The 13422-nt window shown below is 41.7% G+C and overlaps 1 protein-coding gene across 1 annotated transcript; it reads right to left on the bottom strand.

The window, feature by feature from the left end:
• Window positions 1-280: 280 nt before the first annotated feature.
• On the bottom strand, window positions 281-11882 carry dgat1a (diacylglycerol O-acyltransferase 1a). The gene is made up of 17 exons (XM_079287667.1): window positions 11491-11882; window positions 10408-10495; window positions 7386-7426; window positions 6734-6819; window positions 6120-6172; window positions 5084-5189; window positions 4662-4790; window positions 4035-4109; window positions 3838-3941; window positions 3684-3722; window positions 3501-3542; window positions 3315-3359; window positions 2987-3099; window positions 2634-2699; window positions 2310-2397; window positions 2035-2097; window positions 281-1951 (listed from the first exon to the last, which is right to left on the bottom strand). Exons 1-17 carry the CDS (start codon window positions 11742-11744, stop codon window positions 1805-1807), a joined length of 1539 nt encoding a protein of 512 aa, XP_079143793.1. The 5' UTR covers window positions 11745-11882; the 3' UTR covers window positions 281-1804.
• Window positions 11883-13422: the final 1540 nt, after the last annotated feature.

The following is a 13422-nucleotide window of genomic DNA, read 5'->3' as shown; positions in this document are numbered from 1 at the left end:
GTCTCATCTGAAGCTTCTCGTGTTAAACTCTATTTTACTTTTTCAAGAAATCTCACAACATAAAGACAAATAAAAGTAAACTTAATTGAGTCAATATAACTCAGATTCATACAAATGAAAATAATGTTATTTGAGTTGTGTCACCATGGTTGTGTCTACCATTGAATGTGTCCAGTATGTTCTTATACCGACTGATTTTATATCTGAAAATATACTCAAAACATTTAGAATTCAATTTATTTTTACAGTAGGCACTTCAATTTCATTAAGGAATGCCAACACAGTATTCTTGATGAATGGTGTTACAGTATTAACCTGAAATGTGCTCAATGAGGAAAGAACAGAGTCATCATGATCAGTCAACTGTCACTCTGCATTTGGAAAGCAGTTCACAACATAGAAAAGTAAAATGGCACAGTATCTCACTTTTATATGGTGATATCCTTTTTGGCAACTTTTAAATCAGGTCAAACCAAGAAATAGTGTCTTTAGAATTTAAATGCTGTTTGAAGCTCTCATTACCTCTGCAAAAAAAAAACCATAACAGTAAGCCAAACTTATAGGTCAACAAGCAAATCACAAAACATACAAATTATTTCAACAAAACATACCTTCCTTGCATGATTGACATTACTTTAAAAAAAATATTCTAATCTATTGCTTTAGTCAACAGCATGCAATTCTTTAATTAAAGTGCAAAAACATTCATTGGTACAAATCAGTAAATCAACTATTGCATTAAATAATTGATTTAAGACAAAACTAATTGTAATTTGGCACAACATAAATAAAGACACTCACGCCGACAAATAAAATGATACAAGTACAAAATAAACCATCTGACAAGTCAAATGCAACACAAGTGCCATAACAAATGACACGCGTGTAGCATGTACCATTACACTCGGGGCTTGCATTGATGTTGTTTGAGACAGAAGAGAGGCTGCCTGCAGGTCCACAACTTTACAAATAAAGGTCACAAAAACTTCACTTTTTTAGCATCTTTTCCTTCAGTTTCTTGTCTTTAATCGTTCTTGTTTTACAAGTCCTTGTGTTACACATTCCCGTGATACTCAACTACTGCACTGCATCAATCTGTGTATTTGGCTTCATCATTCCTCTGTTGCCCTTTTGGACACAAGAAAAGAAGTGGCTTCTCAACCACCGATATTGAAACGACATATTCACATCAGCTCCGTGGTGGCAGGACCCTCGTCCCTCCTGTGCTCGCTTGGCAGTGGTTCACAGATGTGCACACATTTTCCAAAACTCGAGGAGTGCTTGGTTACAAGAAGAGTTTCCACTTTTAAAGTTAAAGAAATTGCCACTAATCTTAGTTCGACCTCATGAATCATCAACCCGCACATTTACTTTTTTTTTAATTCAAATAGAAATCCAAGTGCTATTTCACTTTGGGCCCAGGATTATTTAAAGTTGAAAAGTCCAATGCTGGAGACAGATATTAAGAGCGGGTGGTGTCTGCGTATGCCGAGGTCAATACATGAGGCCGACCACAAAAGTATGTTTGCCCAACTAAAGTGGAATGCTGCTTCGAAGCAAACACTTCTCTTGTTGTTCGAATCATTTCCTGGCATACTGTGGTTCATTTCTCTTTGGTGCAAAATTCAAGAAGTCAAAAACTATTTTCCTGTTGCTGCTTTTCACCGACCGGTTCATAAACACAGGGCTTTTTATTAAAGTCACCTTAACTTGCTCGCCAGTCAGTCATTGAGTTGTCCAGCAGGCTGCGGTGCGTGTTTACAACATGACTTGTGTGTGCGTGTGACTGTGTGAATGCGCGGCACTATGTCGTGGTCCCATGATGAATGACATAGTAGTCATGGACGTACATCAACACGGCGACAGGCTGGCCAATGATGAGCGAGATCCACACCGCAGCATTGCCATAGTTTCCAGTCAGGAAACGACCCACGAACCAAGCCAGAGGAACCTGAAGGGATGAAAGGTCAGAGGTCAGAAAGTGTGTTTGCCTACAGCAGAGGAGAGAAAGATGGAGGGTTGAAAGCTCCTTACCTGAGCCATCATTCCCATAAAGGCCCAAAGTCGAAACATCTTCAGAGGAATACTCACCAGGTACTGAGGAGAGAAATACAAATATCAGACACAGAACTTTTTTTTCTAAAAATCTTTTTATTTCGGCACATTTATGATTTAGCCGTCTACTTCCTGCAAGCCAGCACCTCACAACTGTCAGCTAACAACCGTCCACAACAGGCCGCTTCATGTACAGACATTAAGTAAAACCTGCACAGGATTTGAAGTTGAAGTAGCAGATATGTAGACTTTACCTCGTGGAAGAAGGCAGATATCAGGAAGACTGCAATTTGAGCCAGAAACTTGTTGACTCCCTTCCTCAACACTGGCTTATAGAAGTGTCTGTAACACACACACACACACACACACACACACACACACACACACACACACACACACACACACACACACACAAACGATTAGGCACTCGACAAATCACACTGGTCTCTAGAATGTGGCGGAAAAAAAACCCAAATAAATGGCGGCCCACACCTTGATTTCTTTTGGATTTTATTTCACAAAGAGAACCTGAAGCCGACACGGTTTCAACGCCGAATGAGTAAAAGTTTGGTGCTCACCTCAGACACCACTTGTGAACCGGAATATTCCAGTTGGACCAGAAATATGTGACGGACTCAGAGTTCCTGAAATGAACAACAATTGCAGTTTGAGAATTGGACTTCCAAGATAATTGGTTGTTCTGAATGATGACGACATAGTTTAATGAATACGCTTTCATTCCTGTGACGTGTGACACATGATCCACTTCAATTTAGAGGAATCACAGCTGACGATATGTGAACTTGCTGTTTTACCCTCGTGATCAAATGGCTCAACATGTTGAAAAGGTGACGGCGTTTCTTTACAGGTGTGCACACTGTATTTGTGTGCGCACGTAATCATGGGTGATGTTGACGTTCCTTCAACTCACCACCAGTCTTTGTAGAACTCTCTGTCTCCAAACTGCATCAGCTCTGCCACAAAGTTCATAGTAGAGTGGAAAAACCAATAGAAGAATATTAACCATATCAGATGGTTAGGGACCTGGGAGAGGAAGAGGAGGAGAAGAAGAGGGTCACGGGAGATGTTAGGAGAAGTGTCTCGATGGTTTAGGTCACACCATGGTTGCGATGTGGCTACCTCTCCTCTAATACACATGTGAGACAGTTAAGTGGTAAAAGTGGTGTTTTTTTCATTATAGGGTTATGACAGGATACAATTGTGTGTCCAGTGTAACTACAGAACCTCATGATACTCACAGCTAACTTTAGGAGGCGCTCCACCATCCTAGAAAAGTCCATTTCCTGTAAGAGACACAATGACAACTTTCTTATTGACAACGTCAAGACAAAGGGGCAACGATCACTGGCTTCTTGCATCCTGAGATCCCCTTATCGTCATACACAATGAAGTGCAGTCGTGTGTGTGTGTGTGTGTGTACACACCTGGAATGGTTTCATTGAGTTCTGTATGGTGGGAACCATCCACTGGAAGACACAAATGAAAATTGCTTTGATTTAATAGGCAAATATTTCCACGACTTTCTGTTGAACCTTGTGTTTCAATGTGTGTGTGTGTGTGTGTGTGCAGACAAGAGTATATTGTCTGTGTGTTAATGTTCAACATACCTGCTGTATCAATCCCACCAATAACTGCATGAAGAAGAGCTAAGAAAGAGCGAGTCAAAATGAAAACATGCATATTCTCATTTCATTTTCCAGCGTCTCAGTTGACACCAAGAGCATACAAGTTAAATGTGTGTTCGTTCGTGTTCCCTCTCACCATTTCAAAAAGTCTTCTCATCAGGAACCTTTTGCGTATTCGAGGTGACCGTGGGAAGTTCAGCTCGTAGCAGAGAGTTGGAGCACAGACAAAGTAGTACATGTCTAAAGACAACAAAAAGAAACAAAAGGTTCATTTAGGATTGTTCATCGTTATCGTTTTAAAAACTGTGCAGTCTACCGAGACATCGTGGTTACCTCTGTGGGTGAGGTTGCCCGGATAGGAGACAGGAGGATGAACTGCTGAACCATTCGATTGTGCCACGGACGGACCTGAAGCGCACACACGACAATGGAGATGGTAAGTAATTGGTACTTTAAGTCTCGCCAGCTCATTTCATCGACTACCATACCCAAGTGGTTCTACAACAACCCATCAAACTACATTATAAATACAACAGACAATCATGTTGGATGTTAAGGATGTCTCTGTGTGTGTAGTCCGTTTATCCCAGTGAGGAGATAAAGTAGCGTTTAGGATTAAAATAGCTTCAAAACACACAACTTTAATCTCTGTCCGTGTGCATGACGGTGGTAGCCAAAAGCTGCAGTTCGTCTTGTCACCACTAAATGGCAGTAGCAGCACAGTACTAAACTAAAAGAACAGTACAATCCTGTAAAGTGTGCGCTGATATTTGTGTGTTTGAATCAAATTTCTTTAGCCAAGTTAGTTTGACTGTCAGTCTGATCTGTTGGCCGCTACACTGCTCTTAAGTGCCCTGCTCAAGAGCCCCTCTGCACGTGTGCCTACTCACACTCGAGATAACGTTTCTTCAACAGTGTGTGTGTGTGTGTGTGTGTGTGTGTGTGTGTGGATATACTTACATGAGTACGATCGTGTTAGTCTCTTGGCTTTTGCTTGTCTGATTTGTCGACACCACCTGTTGGTGTCTTGGTAGGAGTACAGCTTGAGAAACAGCACCGTGTAGGTTGCCAACGAGAGCACGCCACCCACTGACACACACACACACACACACACACACACACACACACACACAGGGTCATTGACTAAGAGCAATAAATAAGATGAAAGGAGCACTCTGGTGTGTGGGTGTACATAGACAGGAAGGTAAAAACTGTTGTTGGCCAAATAGTTTTTTTCAATTATAACTTTTGACATCAGTGATGATTTAAATGCAATTTCTGATGCAAAAGACCAATGCATCTTTTGTGGTCGTATCAAAACACACACAAGCATTAATTCCTATTCTAAATGTTTGTCTCATGAACATGTATTTAGTATGTACCTGGGGTCACGGAGGTCACGGTGAGTACAGTGGCTGCAGGGAAGATCAACATGGATGTCAGGTTACAAATATGAAGAATCAGTCCCGTCATTTGGGAAATGGTACCCTGGGAATGATACAACGAAAACAGAACAGAGTCACCGTAAAACATTTGATCCGACCGTTTATATGCTTTCATTATTTTTTCCTTTAACCAGAAAAACACAGATTTTTCACTGTGCAACACGAGATCTAACAGCCTTTTTACCCATTAAAATATTGCATCCGTCGAGCTGTTTTAGGTCAGTGCTTCCTAAACATAAACCTAAAAAACAACAACTAGCAAACCATCTAAAAATCGTGATAAGAGCGGATTTGTGAACAAATGAACGTCCTGACTATCTTTCCTGTCATTTCCACATCGTCTTATATTATCTTGAATCAGTAAACCAGCCATTTGAAGAGGCAGCTTTGTTGTATGCTGGTGTTGACAACATATACACGTGTAAAATAAAAAGGACTAAGGACGAAATGTTGCTCATTTATTTGGTTGACCCGAATAAAATATCCTGCGACCCACCTGTGGGTCCTGACCCAGTCTTTGGCCGTGATTGTTTTAGATCACATGTAATCTAATCTGAACCAGGAGTGGTGTTGTTATCGGAGTTAACAGCACGTAGAAAGAGGCGAGGTGCTGCGACGCTGACTTTACAGTCGGCTCCAGGACGTCTGAAGCCCCCTCTTTCGGGCAAACATCCTTGATGGGAGTTCCCTCAATGATAAATATTCAAAACAAACCTCAACTCTCTTTACAGTTCATCCAACTAGCTCAGCAATGCGTTTCCCCAAATCCCTGAACAAAGTTCTACTAATTCCAATGTCAGGTGTTTGGAATCCAAACAAAGGGGAAGTCGAAGGTTTCACGAATTTATCAGCAGCGCTAACAAAAGCAGACGGAATCGAACAATCGGGCAAAACTTTGCAGTGTCCCCAAAATAGTAAAAGGAAAATGTAGCTGCAGGTATGGAAATGTATGCAAATCATTGTCAACACTCACCACAGCCAGACGCCTCTCTGTGTACAAGGCTGCCAAGATGAACACATTGGACACTGAAACACAAGGAGAGAAACAACAGACTGAGCATCACATGCATGTGAACCACAGTGGGAGGTTGACTTTATGTTACACAGACAGAGGGACTAGTGGTAAATACTGATTTTGTCAAACATGATGGCAGGTTTCAGGCACTATATTAGTCCACTTTCTTTAAAAAGCAGCATTCTCTTTTATTCAGACTGCTGATATGTTCATTCACGTTTGTATTGACTTGTTTTACTGCATTGATGAAGCCGGTTGTTGCCGGAAAAGCGACAATGTCAGGAGTAAGTAATGATTAACAGCTGTGCTGGAATATTCAGGGCAGGAACTCATGTGAACAATGCTTCTTTATGCTATCACTGAGCATCTGGCTTCAACAGCAACACTTTGTGTTACAGTGATGGAGACTAATGTTTCCTCATTTCCGTATGGGATGTACAGACAACCTCCCTTGTTGGCCAATACATTGAACTTGAACACCAACCCTTAAGGGTCACAGAAGCACAAATGGCTGCGAGTCATTCAACAGACGTTGAGACGACTTCGGGGGCAGTAGAGTAAACGCTCCGTACCAATGATGAGGCAAGCTGATGGCCAGCTGTAGGGGTCCTTCAAGAAGAGAGACACCACTTGGATCGGGTCCACCAAGATACCATACCTAGAGAAGAGAGGAGCGAGATGATTGATCCCGCCGGTCATCATCTAGAAATGCTTTTGTGTAAAATGGTTATGTGAGCTTTCGTTTAAGGTTTGTTCTGTCAGTTAAAGGTGTGGTTAAGGCAAGAAACTTCACTCTGCTCACAACAGCAGTGTGATCTAGAACAATTGGAGAATACATTTGAAATCCAGAGGAACGTCAGCGAACATAGAAACGGTTTTATATTTAATAGGAATATATAATGTTTCAGACTACACCTGGAAACACCGTGCTGCCGCTTACTTATGCAAGTCTTTAGAGACAAACTAACAAAGCCCTGAGCACACGTGCTGTTGGGTGAACTTTAAATGTTTGATGACACACAGCTCCCGTTTCTATTGATTTTGGACAAAAAGTGACAAATGAATGGAATGTAATACTAAACCAGCGGGCCGTGGTGAGGTGGAGGATGAGGGGCGACACGGCCGCTTGTTTAACCAAATGGCAGTGAGTTGCAACAGCACCTGCTTGTCTACATAATGTGTGTGTGTGTGTGTGTGTGTGTGTGCGTGTAGGCCCATACTCACTTTATAATGTTCTCCAAGAAGAGGCGAGCGTTGCTCAGCACCTGGAAGAGAGGAACAAGCAACGGGAGCTAATGAGCGGCGTTCACAGAATCAACTTTGTTTACCCAACAATATTTTTAGCCCCCCCGCTATGAATCTGGCTCTGCTCAGGATTAGTCTGCAGATTTCCATGTGTTTGTTTTGCATGTTGAGTGAGTTATTGTTCAAAACACAAAGGAGGTTTTCGTTTCCTTTTTTTAAATGCGGAGCAACTTGCAGAAAGAGCAACAAAGAGTTTAAAGTTGCACGGACATATCGCCACGATCAGTTTAAACAACTGGAGATGAGATCCCTTTCATACCTAAAGTTGCGCAACGTGTCCCGGCTGCCATCACACCTTGATAACCGTCACGCCCTGCTTCTGCTCACTGTGTCCAATAAAACAAGTCTATCACTAGATTACGTATTAAAGTTCAAGGACCGAATCCACCTTTAACTCGGCAATCAGTTATCGGAGCTTTCCGAGATAAAGACTAAACCGCCCACTCAACGCAGAGAGCCAACGGGAATATGCACACAGCATGTATGCATTTCTCAGATCGTGCACGTGGTGCGTTCAGTGCACAGGAATCAGAGAGACAGTGAGCGTACGACACACGATAAAGGCCACGCAGCAGTGATTATGTGCCACGTTGCCACGTCGGCCCACTCGCCTGCCAAGACCCCGCAGCAGCGATGTGGTTTTGATTCAACCATGTCTTTTGTCCAAACCAGTGACCTGTGCCTTAGTAACCTTCTGCGTGGCCAACAGAGGACCAGGCCTCTCCAGAGCATATAAAGAAAGCATTGCGAAAATCAGATTTTGGCAATTATTCAACTGAATGTGTCCTCGCTTGAACTGGAGCAGAGAGAGGTCAGTGTGTGGGAGACGGCCGGATTCAGCGTGTTGCTCAAAGACACTTCAGCAGGGGGGGGGGGGATTTTAACTGAACCCAGGCTGCCTGGTTAAAGAACCATTTCTGTCCAGCTGCAACTACAGTAGGAAGTATTTCTACCATCCGTTAGCGGTCTTATGGTCTGTAATAGGAACGCCATCTTGTTGTATGAACAATAACTTTACGTTTGATTTGTTGACTCAAACCTTTTAGCACCCAAAGATCAGATTATTTATACTCTGAGTTTAGCACATGTTCTTATCTACTTCTCCTTATCTCCCTTTGAATAATCTTCAGTATGTTTCTGAACAGGTACGATACTGTGTGAGCCAAATGAAATGAGACAGTAATGAACTTGTCTCAGCTGCATCTCTGTGTCCCATGGAACGGAGCGACGTCTCAGATTTCGTAAGTTTAAAAATAGAAAGAGCTGCCGGGGGTTTGGCTGAACTTTAGGACCCTGACATACAAAGCTTTTACGCTGACCTGAGAGAACTGGGGCCAACAAAGGCTGAGTCAGCAAACATTTTGCATTGGTCTTCTGTTAAATGTTTTCCTTCAACACACAGCAAAGACTATTGGGGACATGCATGCATGTTCTGTACTCGACTAACTAGTCAGCGGTTTCTAGAAACGTCTTTGTTGGTTCACTCGCACAGATTTGTTTTCAGCACCAATCTTAATCTTCTGAACGTTGTGCACGGGTCTCGTTATCGAGAGCTTTTTAAGACCTTGAAATGTATTCATCCTCCAAACAACTGGAGAAAGTCAAGTTCAACAAGAATATTCTGGTGTCAACACTTACTTCACAAGCACTTTAAGAGAATTTAAAGAAGCGTAGCTGTTTCAAAAGGTAACTCATGGATTTTTTTTTAATTGTTATTTTGCCGACCACCCATATTTAAGGTTGTGAATGAACTGAATTAGTAATATTTCGAAACACGTTGCCTTCAACATTGAAAATGAAAGAAGTACAGCAACACATCTGATGTCTCATCTGTAGAAACATCTGCTCCTGCAGCTGATATTTTAGGCATTTAGCAGACGGTCCTGGTTATTGGGGATTTTCTCGTCATATGGAGTGCTCGTCTCGTATGTTTTAGCAACCAGCTTTTGTTGCTGATTTTCAAGTTATTCTTCTCGGTTCATCCCAGCAAGCTTAAGATTTGAAAGCGTAAACTGTGACGTTTTCTCTCAGATCTATAAATAAAATTGTCTCTGCAAGAAGATTCATCTTTTGGGTTCATGTTCTATTTTAGAACTGTATGAGAAACAACTTTATTAGCCAAGCAAGCACACCAACTCCGCTTGGAGCAGAAGATGCTGTCAGTGAACATCCATCAGGCATGTTGTTATTTATTACAACATGTGACTTTTAAAACCAAGGATTTAAAATTAAACCATATAATGCCGAATGATATGGGTCAAATCAACCAAGACACTAAAAATCCAACCCCATAATAATCTCTCTCCTGCAATTTAGGGATGATTGAAAATCCCTCCATTGCATTCATACTCAGAATACTCCGCGGTGTGTGATCAACGCTTGAACCGTCACTTCAATCCTCAGGATGTGGACTGCAGGTGTACCAGAACACCCTCAATACAAGTACAGCGAACGGAAAGTCTACGTCTGATGAGAGCGGAAGTTCAACACGTCAAGAAAACTCACTGAGATTAAAGTATAACCAATAAAAACCTCTTAATTAAAGTCGGAGAAATGAGAAACAAGTGCAGGAAGTGACAAACTGGGCCACGAGGGTGTGACTGAGCGCGCATTGGCGGAGAATCTACCGAAGAGAGATAACATGAAAACAACTTATCAGACTTCTCACAGACACATTTCATGCGTCAACATGGGTCCAACTTCAAAATCCCAGGAGGATGTGTACGTCACACTTGTGCAGCAGCTTTCTATACAGTGTGTGTGTGTGTGTGTGTGTGTGTGTGTGTGAGAGAGAGTGTGTGTGTGTGAGTGACAGTGAGAGACAAAGAGAGGTGTAACTGGTTGTTAAAAAATGTCACGGTTTCATCCAGAGTTTCCGGGACATTGTTCGTGGAAGTCGCAGTACATTTTCAGTTGTGAATGGACACACAGTTCAACTCACCAGCATGACAACGCACCAGTTGAGGATGCCTCTGTAGTTGCTGTAGCCACTGGCTGAACTTAAGAGAGACTCCTGGAGGACGTGACAGCTGCATGGAAACACAAAGTCAACCGTTTATTGAGGATGGGGTTTTTTTTAGGGTTGATCAAGCTCTTTGCATTCCTTCCTGCCCGGTTTATCTCCAGAAGCTCAGGGATGAAACCATTTAGTACATCACTCCAGTCACTCTCAAACCTCTGCTCAGGAAACATTCAGTTGCATCTTCAAAATCACACACAACTAGAAATGAAGTAAAGAACGTATGTTAAGAGGAGGAGAGAGGATGGAGGAGAAGCAGAGGAGAGAGTACAGAGAAACAGGATAGAAAGATAAGGTGGGGGATAATTCAGTATTTAAGAGAGAAAGGTGGACAACGAAGACGAGGTGAAGAGACAGCGGTGGTTTGAGGTGAAGTGCAGAAGGAAATGAGCATATATAGAAAGGAAAGAGGCTCATCAATGAGTGCCAGGACACCCATGGCAAGACCTGCAGGAGTACGTGCAGACAGACAGGCAGCAAGCACAGGATTGCAAAAGCACATGCCATTGTTGTTTGGTCACTTTATTTCATCATTCTGGTGTTGCCCTGATGATATCAATCTTTAGATATTTAAATTCAAGAGTGTGAGTCAAACACCAGCCAGACTCTTGGCAGTTGAAAACAATACATAGAGGTGGCTTCAAAAGGCGAAGACGTATCTGTGGAAGTGGGCGTGTTACCATGAGATATGTAGGATAAAGGTCGGGCTATTATTATTATTTTCACTCATATCTACGACATGTAAAAAACATTTTTAAAGCATTTTTAAATGCTTGGTTTAATCATTTGTGAACATAGCATTATATATATGCTCAAAAGGGTCACATTTAAGTGGCCCCTTTAAGCCCCATTTGAAGGACAAACTATCCCCCAGTGAAAATGTTTTATACAAATGAGTCCCATCTGTCTAAATGACAACTACTTCCTGTCGTTTCAATCACCGTTAGCGCGTGTTAGTTTGCGTCCACGTGACGCTGAACGTCTTAAGACAAAGCTTAACGTTACCTGAGTCTCTCGTTAAAGTCTTCCACCACACTCCTCTGTTTCTTCGGGCTGTTCTGGAGCTGCAGCTGCTCTGACTTCTCCATCTCTCCGTCCGCCTTCCCGTTGACACTCGCGTGCCCGGACAACTCGTTTGTTTTGGTTTTATCGGAACACTGTGGAGGTGTCTCCCCGGCATCGTGCCACTTGTTCCCGTTGGAGATGGTCGTCCTCCTCCGGCGGCTTACAGGCCCTCTCATCTCGGCTCTGTCGCTCATTGAAGCGGCTTCAGTCACGCAGCTATTACCTGCCTGACATCGCTGGTCACCTGTGTCTTTGTTTCCATCCGGAGACGGTACAGCAACAGCGAATGGATGAATACGTCTCAAGTCGTGTCAACGCTGGTGGTTATAATGCGTTTCATCACCACCATAGCTCAAGTTGTCATTAAGGTTGCCAGATCTGTGTTTTTAAACTGACATCCCCCTATCGAGCCGATGTCCCAATCCACTTCCGGATTGGCTGCTTCACAGCATACTGAAATGCACTGGGTGATAGTGGCATGTATCATTGTAAAATGTTTAACTCTTTGCCACAACAGAGATATAGAACATAAGATGTGATACATTATTCTATTAACCTTCAACAACTACACGCCCATAATCCTCTGACAGGCTAATATATGTACCTATAGTTTATTAATCCGATATTGTTATTTTTGTTTTATTATATATTAATTGATTAACTAAAGGGAACACGTTAAATATGTATACTTTTTTTGTTAAAGTAATGTATATTTAGAGTCTTGGAAAATTCACCTGATGTTAGACTCCCACCAATCACTGACTGAGAATCTAATTTTGTTGTTGCCAACAGATAGAAAGATAGAAAGATATCTACTTTATTCATCCCGCAAGGGGAAATATGTTTGTTACAGCAGAAAAAAATACACTTTAGCAATGAAAGTAACAGATCAAAAAATAAAAATATTAAGACTAAAACGCACAATATATACAATAAAAACTAACAGAGTAAAACATATTCATATAAAAAATGCAGAGTAGCCTACATACAATGAAATAGTATCGCATTAAATGTATTAACTAAACAGTAGTGCAAAGATTAACCAGCAGCAAACAAACAACAGTGAATACATAAAGTAGAGCATTATAACAAATGCAAGACCCACCCATTAGTCCTACAGACTTTGAAGAAATTATTTTTGCAATATGTGTTCCCTGTAGAATCACAACTAATCCAGTTTTGGCCTTCTTGCAGACTGGAGAAGAAATGTGTTTGTTAGGATCAAGGCCATATAGGATTTGGATTTGCCACTATAAATAATTTGTATGCAACCGAGCACTATGAGAGGAAACACTCAGGATTGTTCCGCTGTACTGCTTCTAAATGTCCTAAAATAACCCGACATCCAGGAAACTAGTTTGCAGAAGCAAAGCAGTGGCATTAGAGCATTAATGTCACCTATATCAACAACATGGCTATGCATATATGTAATGTAAGTACATGCAATGCAATACAGGCATGCCTTCATAGATCCCACCATTGCACTTGAATCAATTCGAATGGTTTAAAGTTAGTCAAGAATAACCCGTATGTGAGAGAATATTACATTAAAGTGTTGTGTTTTGTTCCACTAGGATTCTGCAAGTGCTCAAAAGTGTTCCTGTTCTTTTCTCGTGGCTGTGTTTTTGAATTTTTGTATTTTTTCACACTTAAAATAAAAAGTACACAAATACACAATATATGCACTATTGTCCATGTTATCATATTTACAGTCCATAATAATGTTCCAAGTTATCTAACAGCTGCTGCATAGAGCGTTACTGTCGCCTTGTGGTAAAGGTGAACATATTCAGAGCAAGTAAGTCACTCACCACATTTCAATCGAGCGATGGCAACCACAGCCCACTATTGCTCAAATATCAGGACTACAAA

This window comes from Melanostigma gelatinosum (genome assembly GCF_949748355.1).
Source record: "Melanostigma gelatinosum genome assembly, chromosome: 17".
In the NCBI taxonomy this organism is placed as follows: Eukaryota; Metazoa; Chordata; class Actinopteri; order Perciformes; family Zoarcidae; genus Melanostigma; species Melanostigma gelatinosum.
The sequence above is the reverse complement of the archived record's forward strand: the minus strand, read 5'-3'. Positions and strand labels throughout refer to the sequence as shown.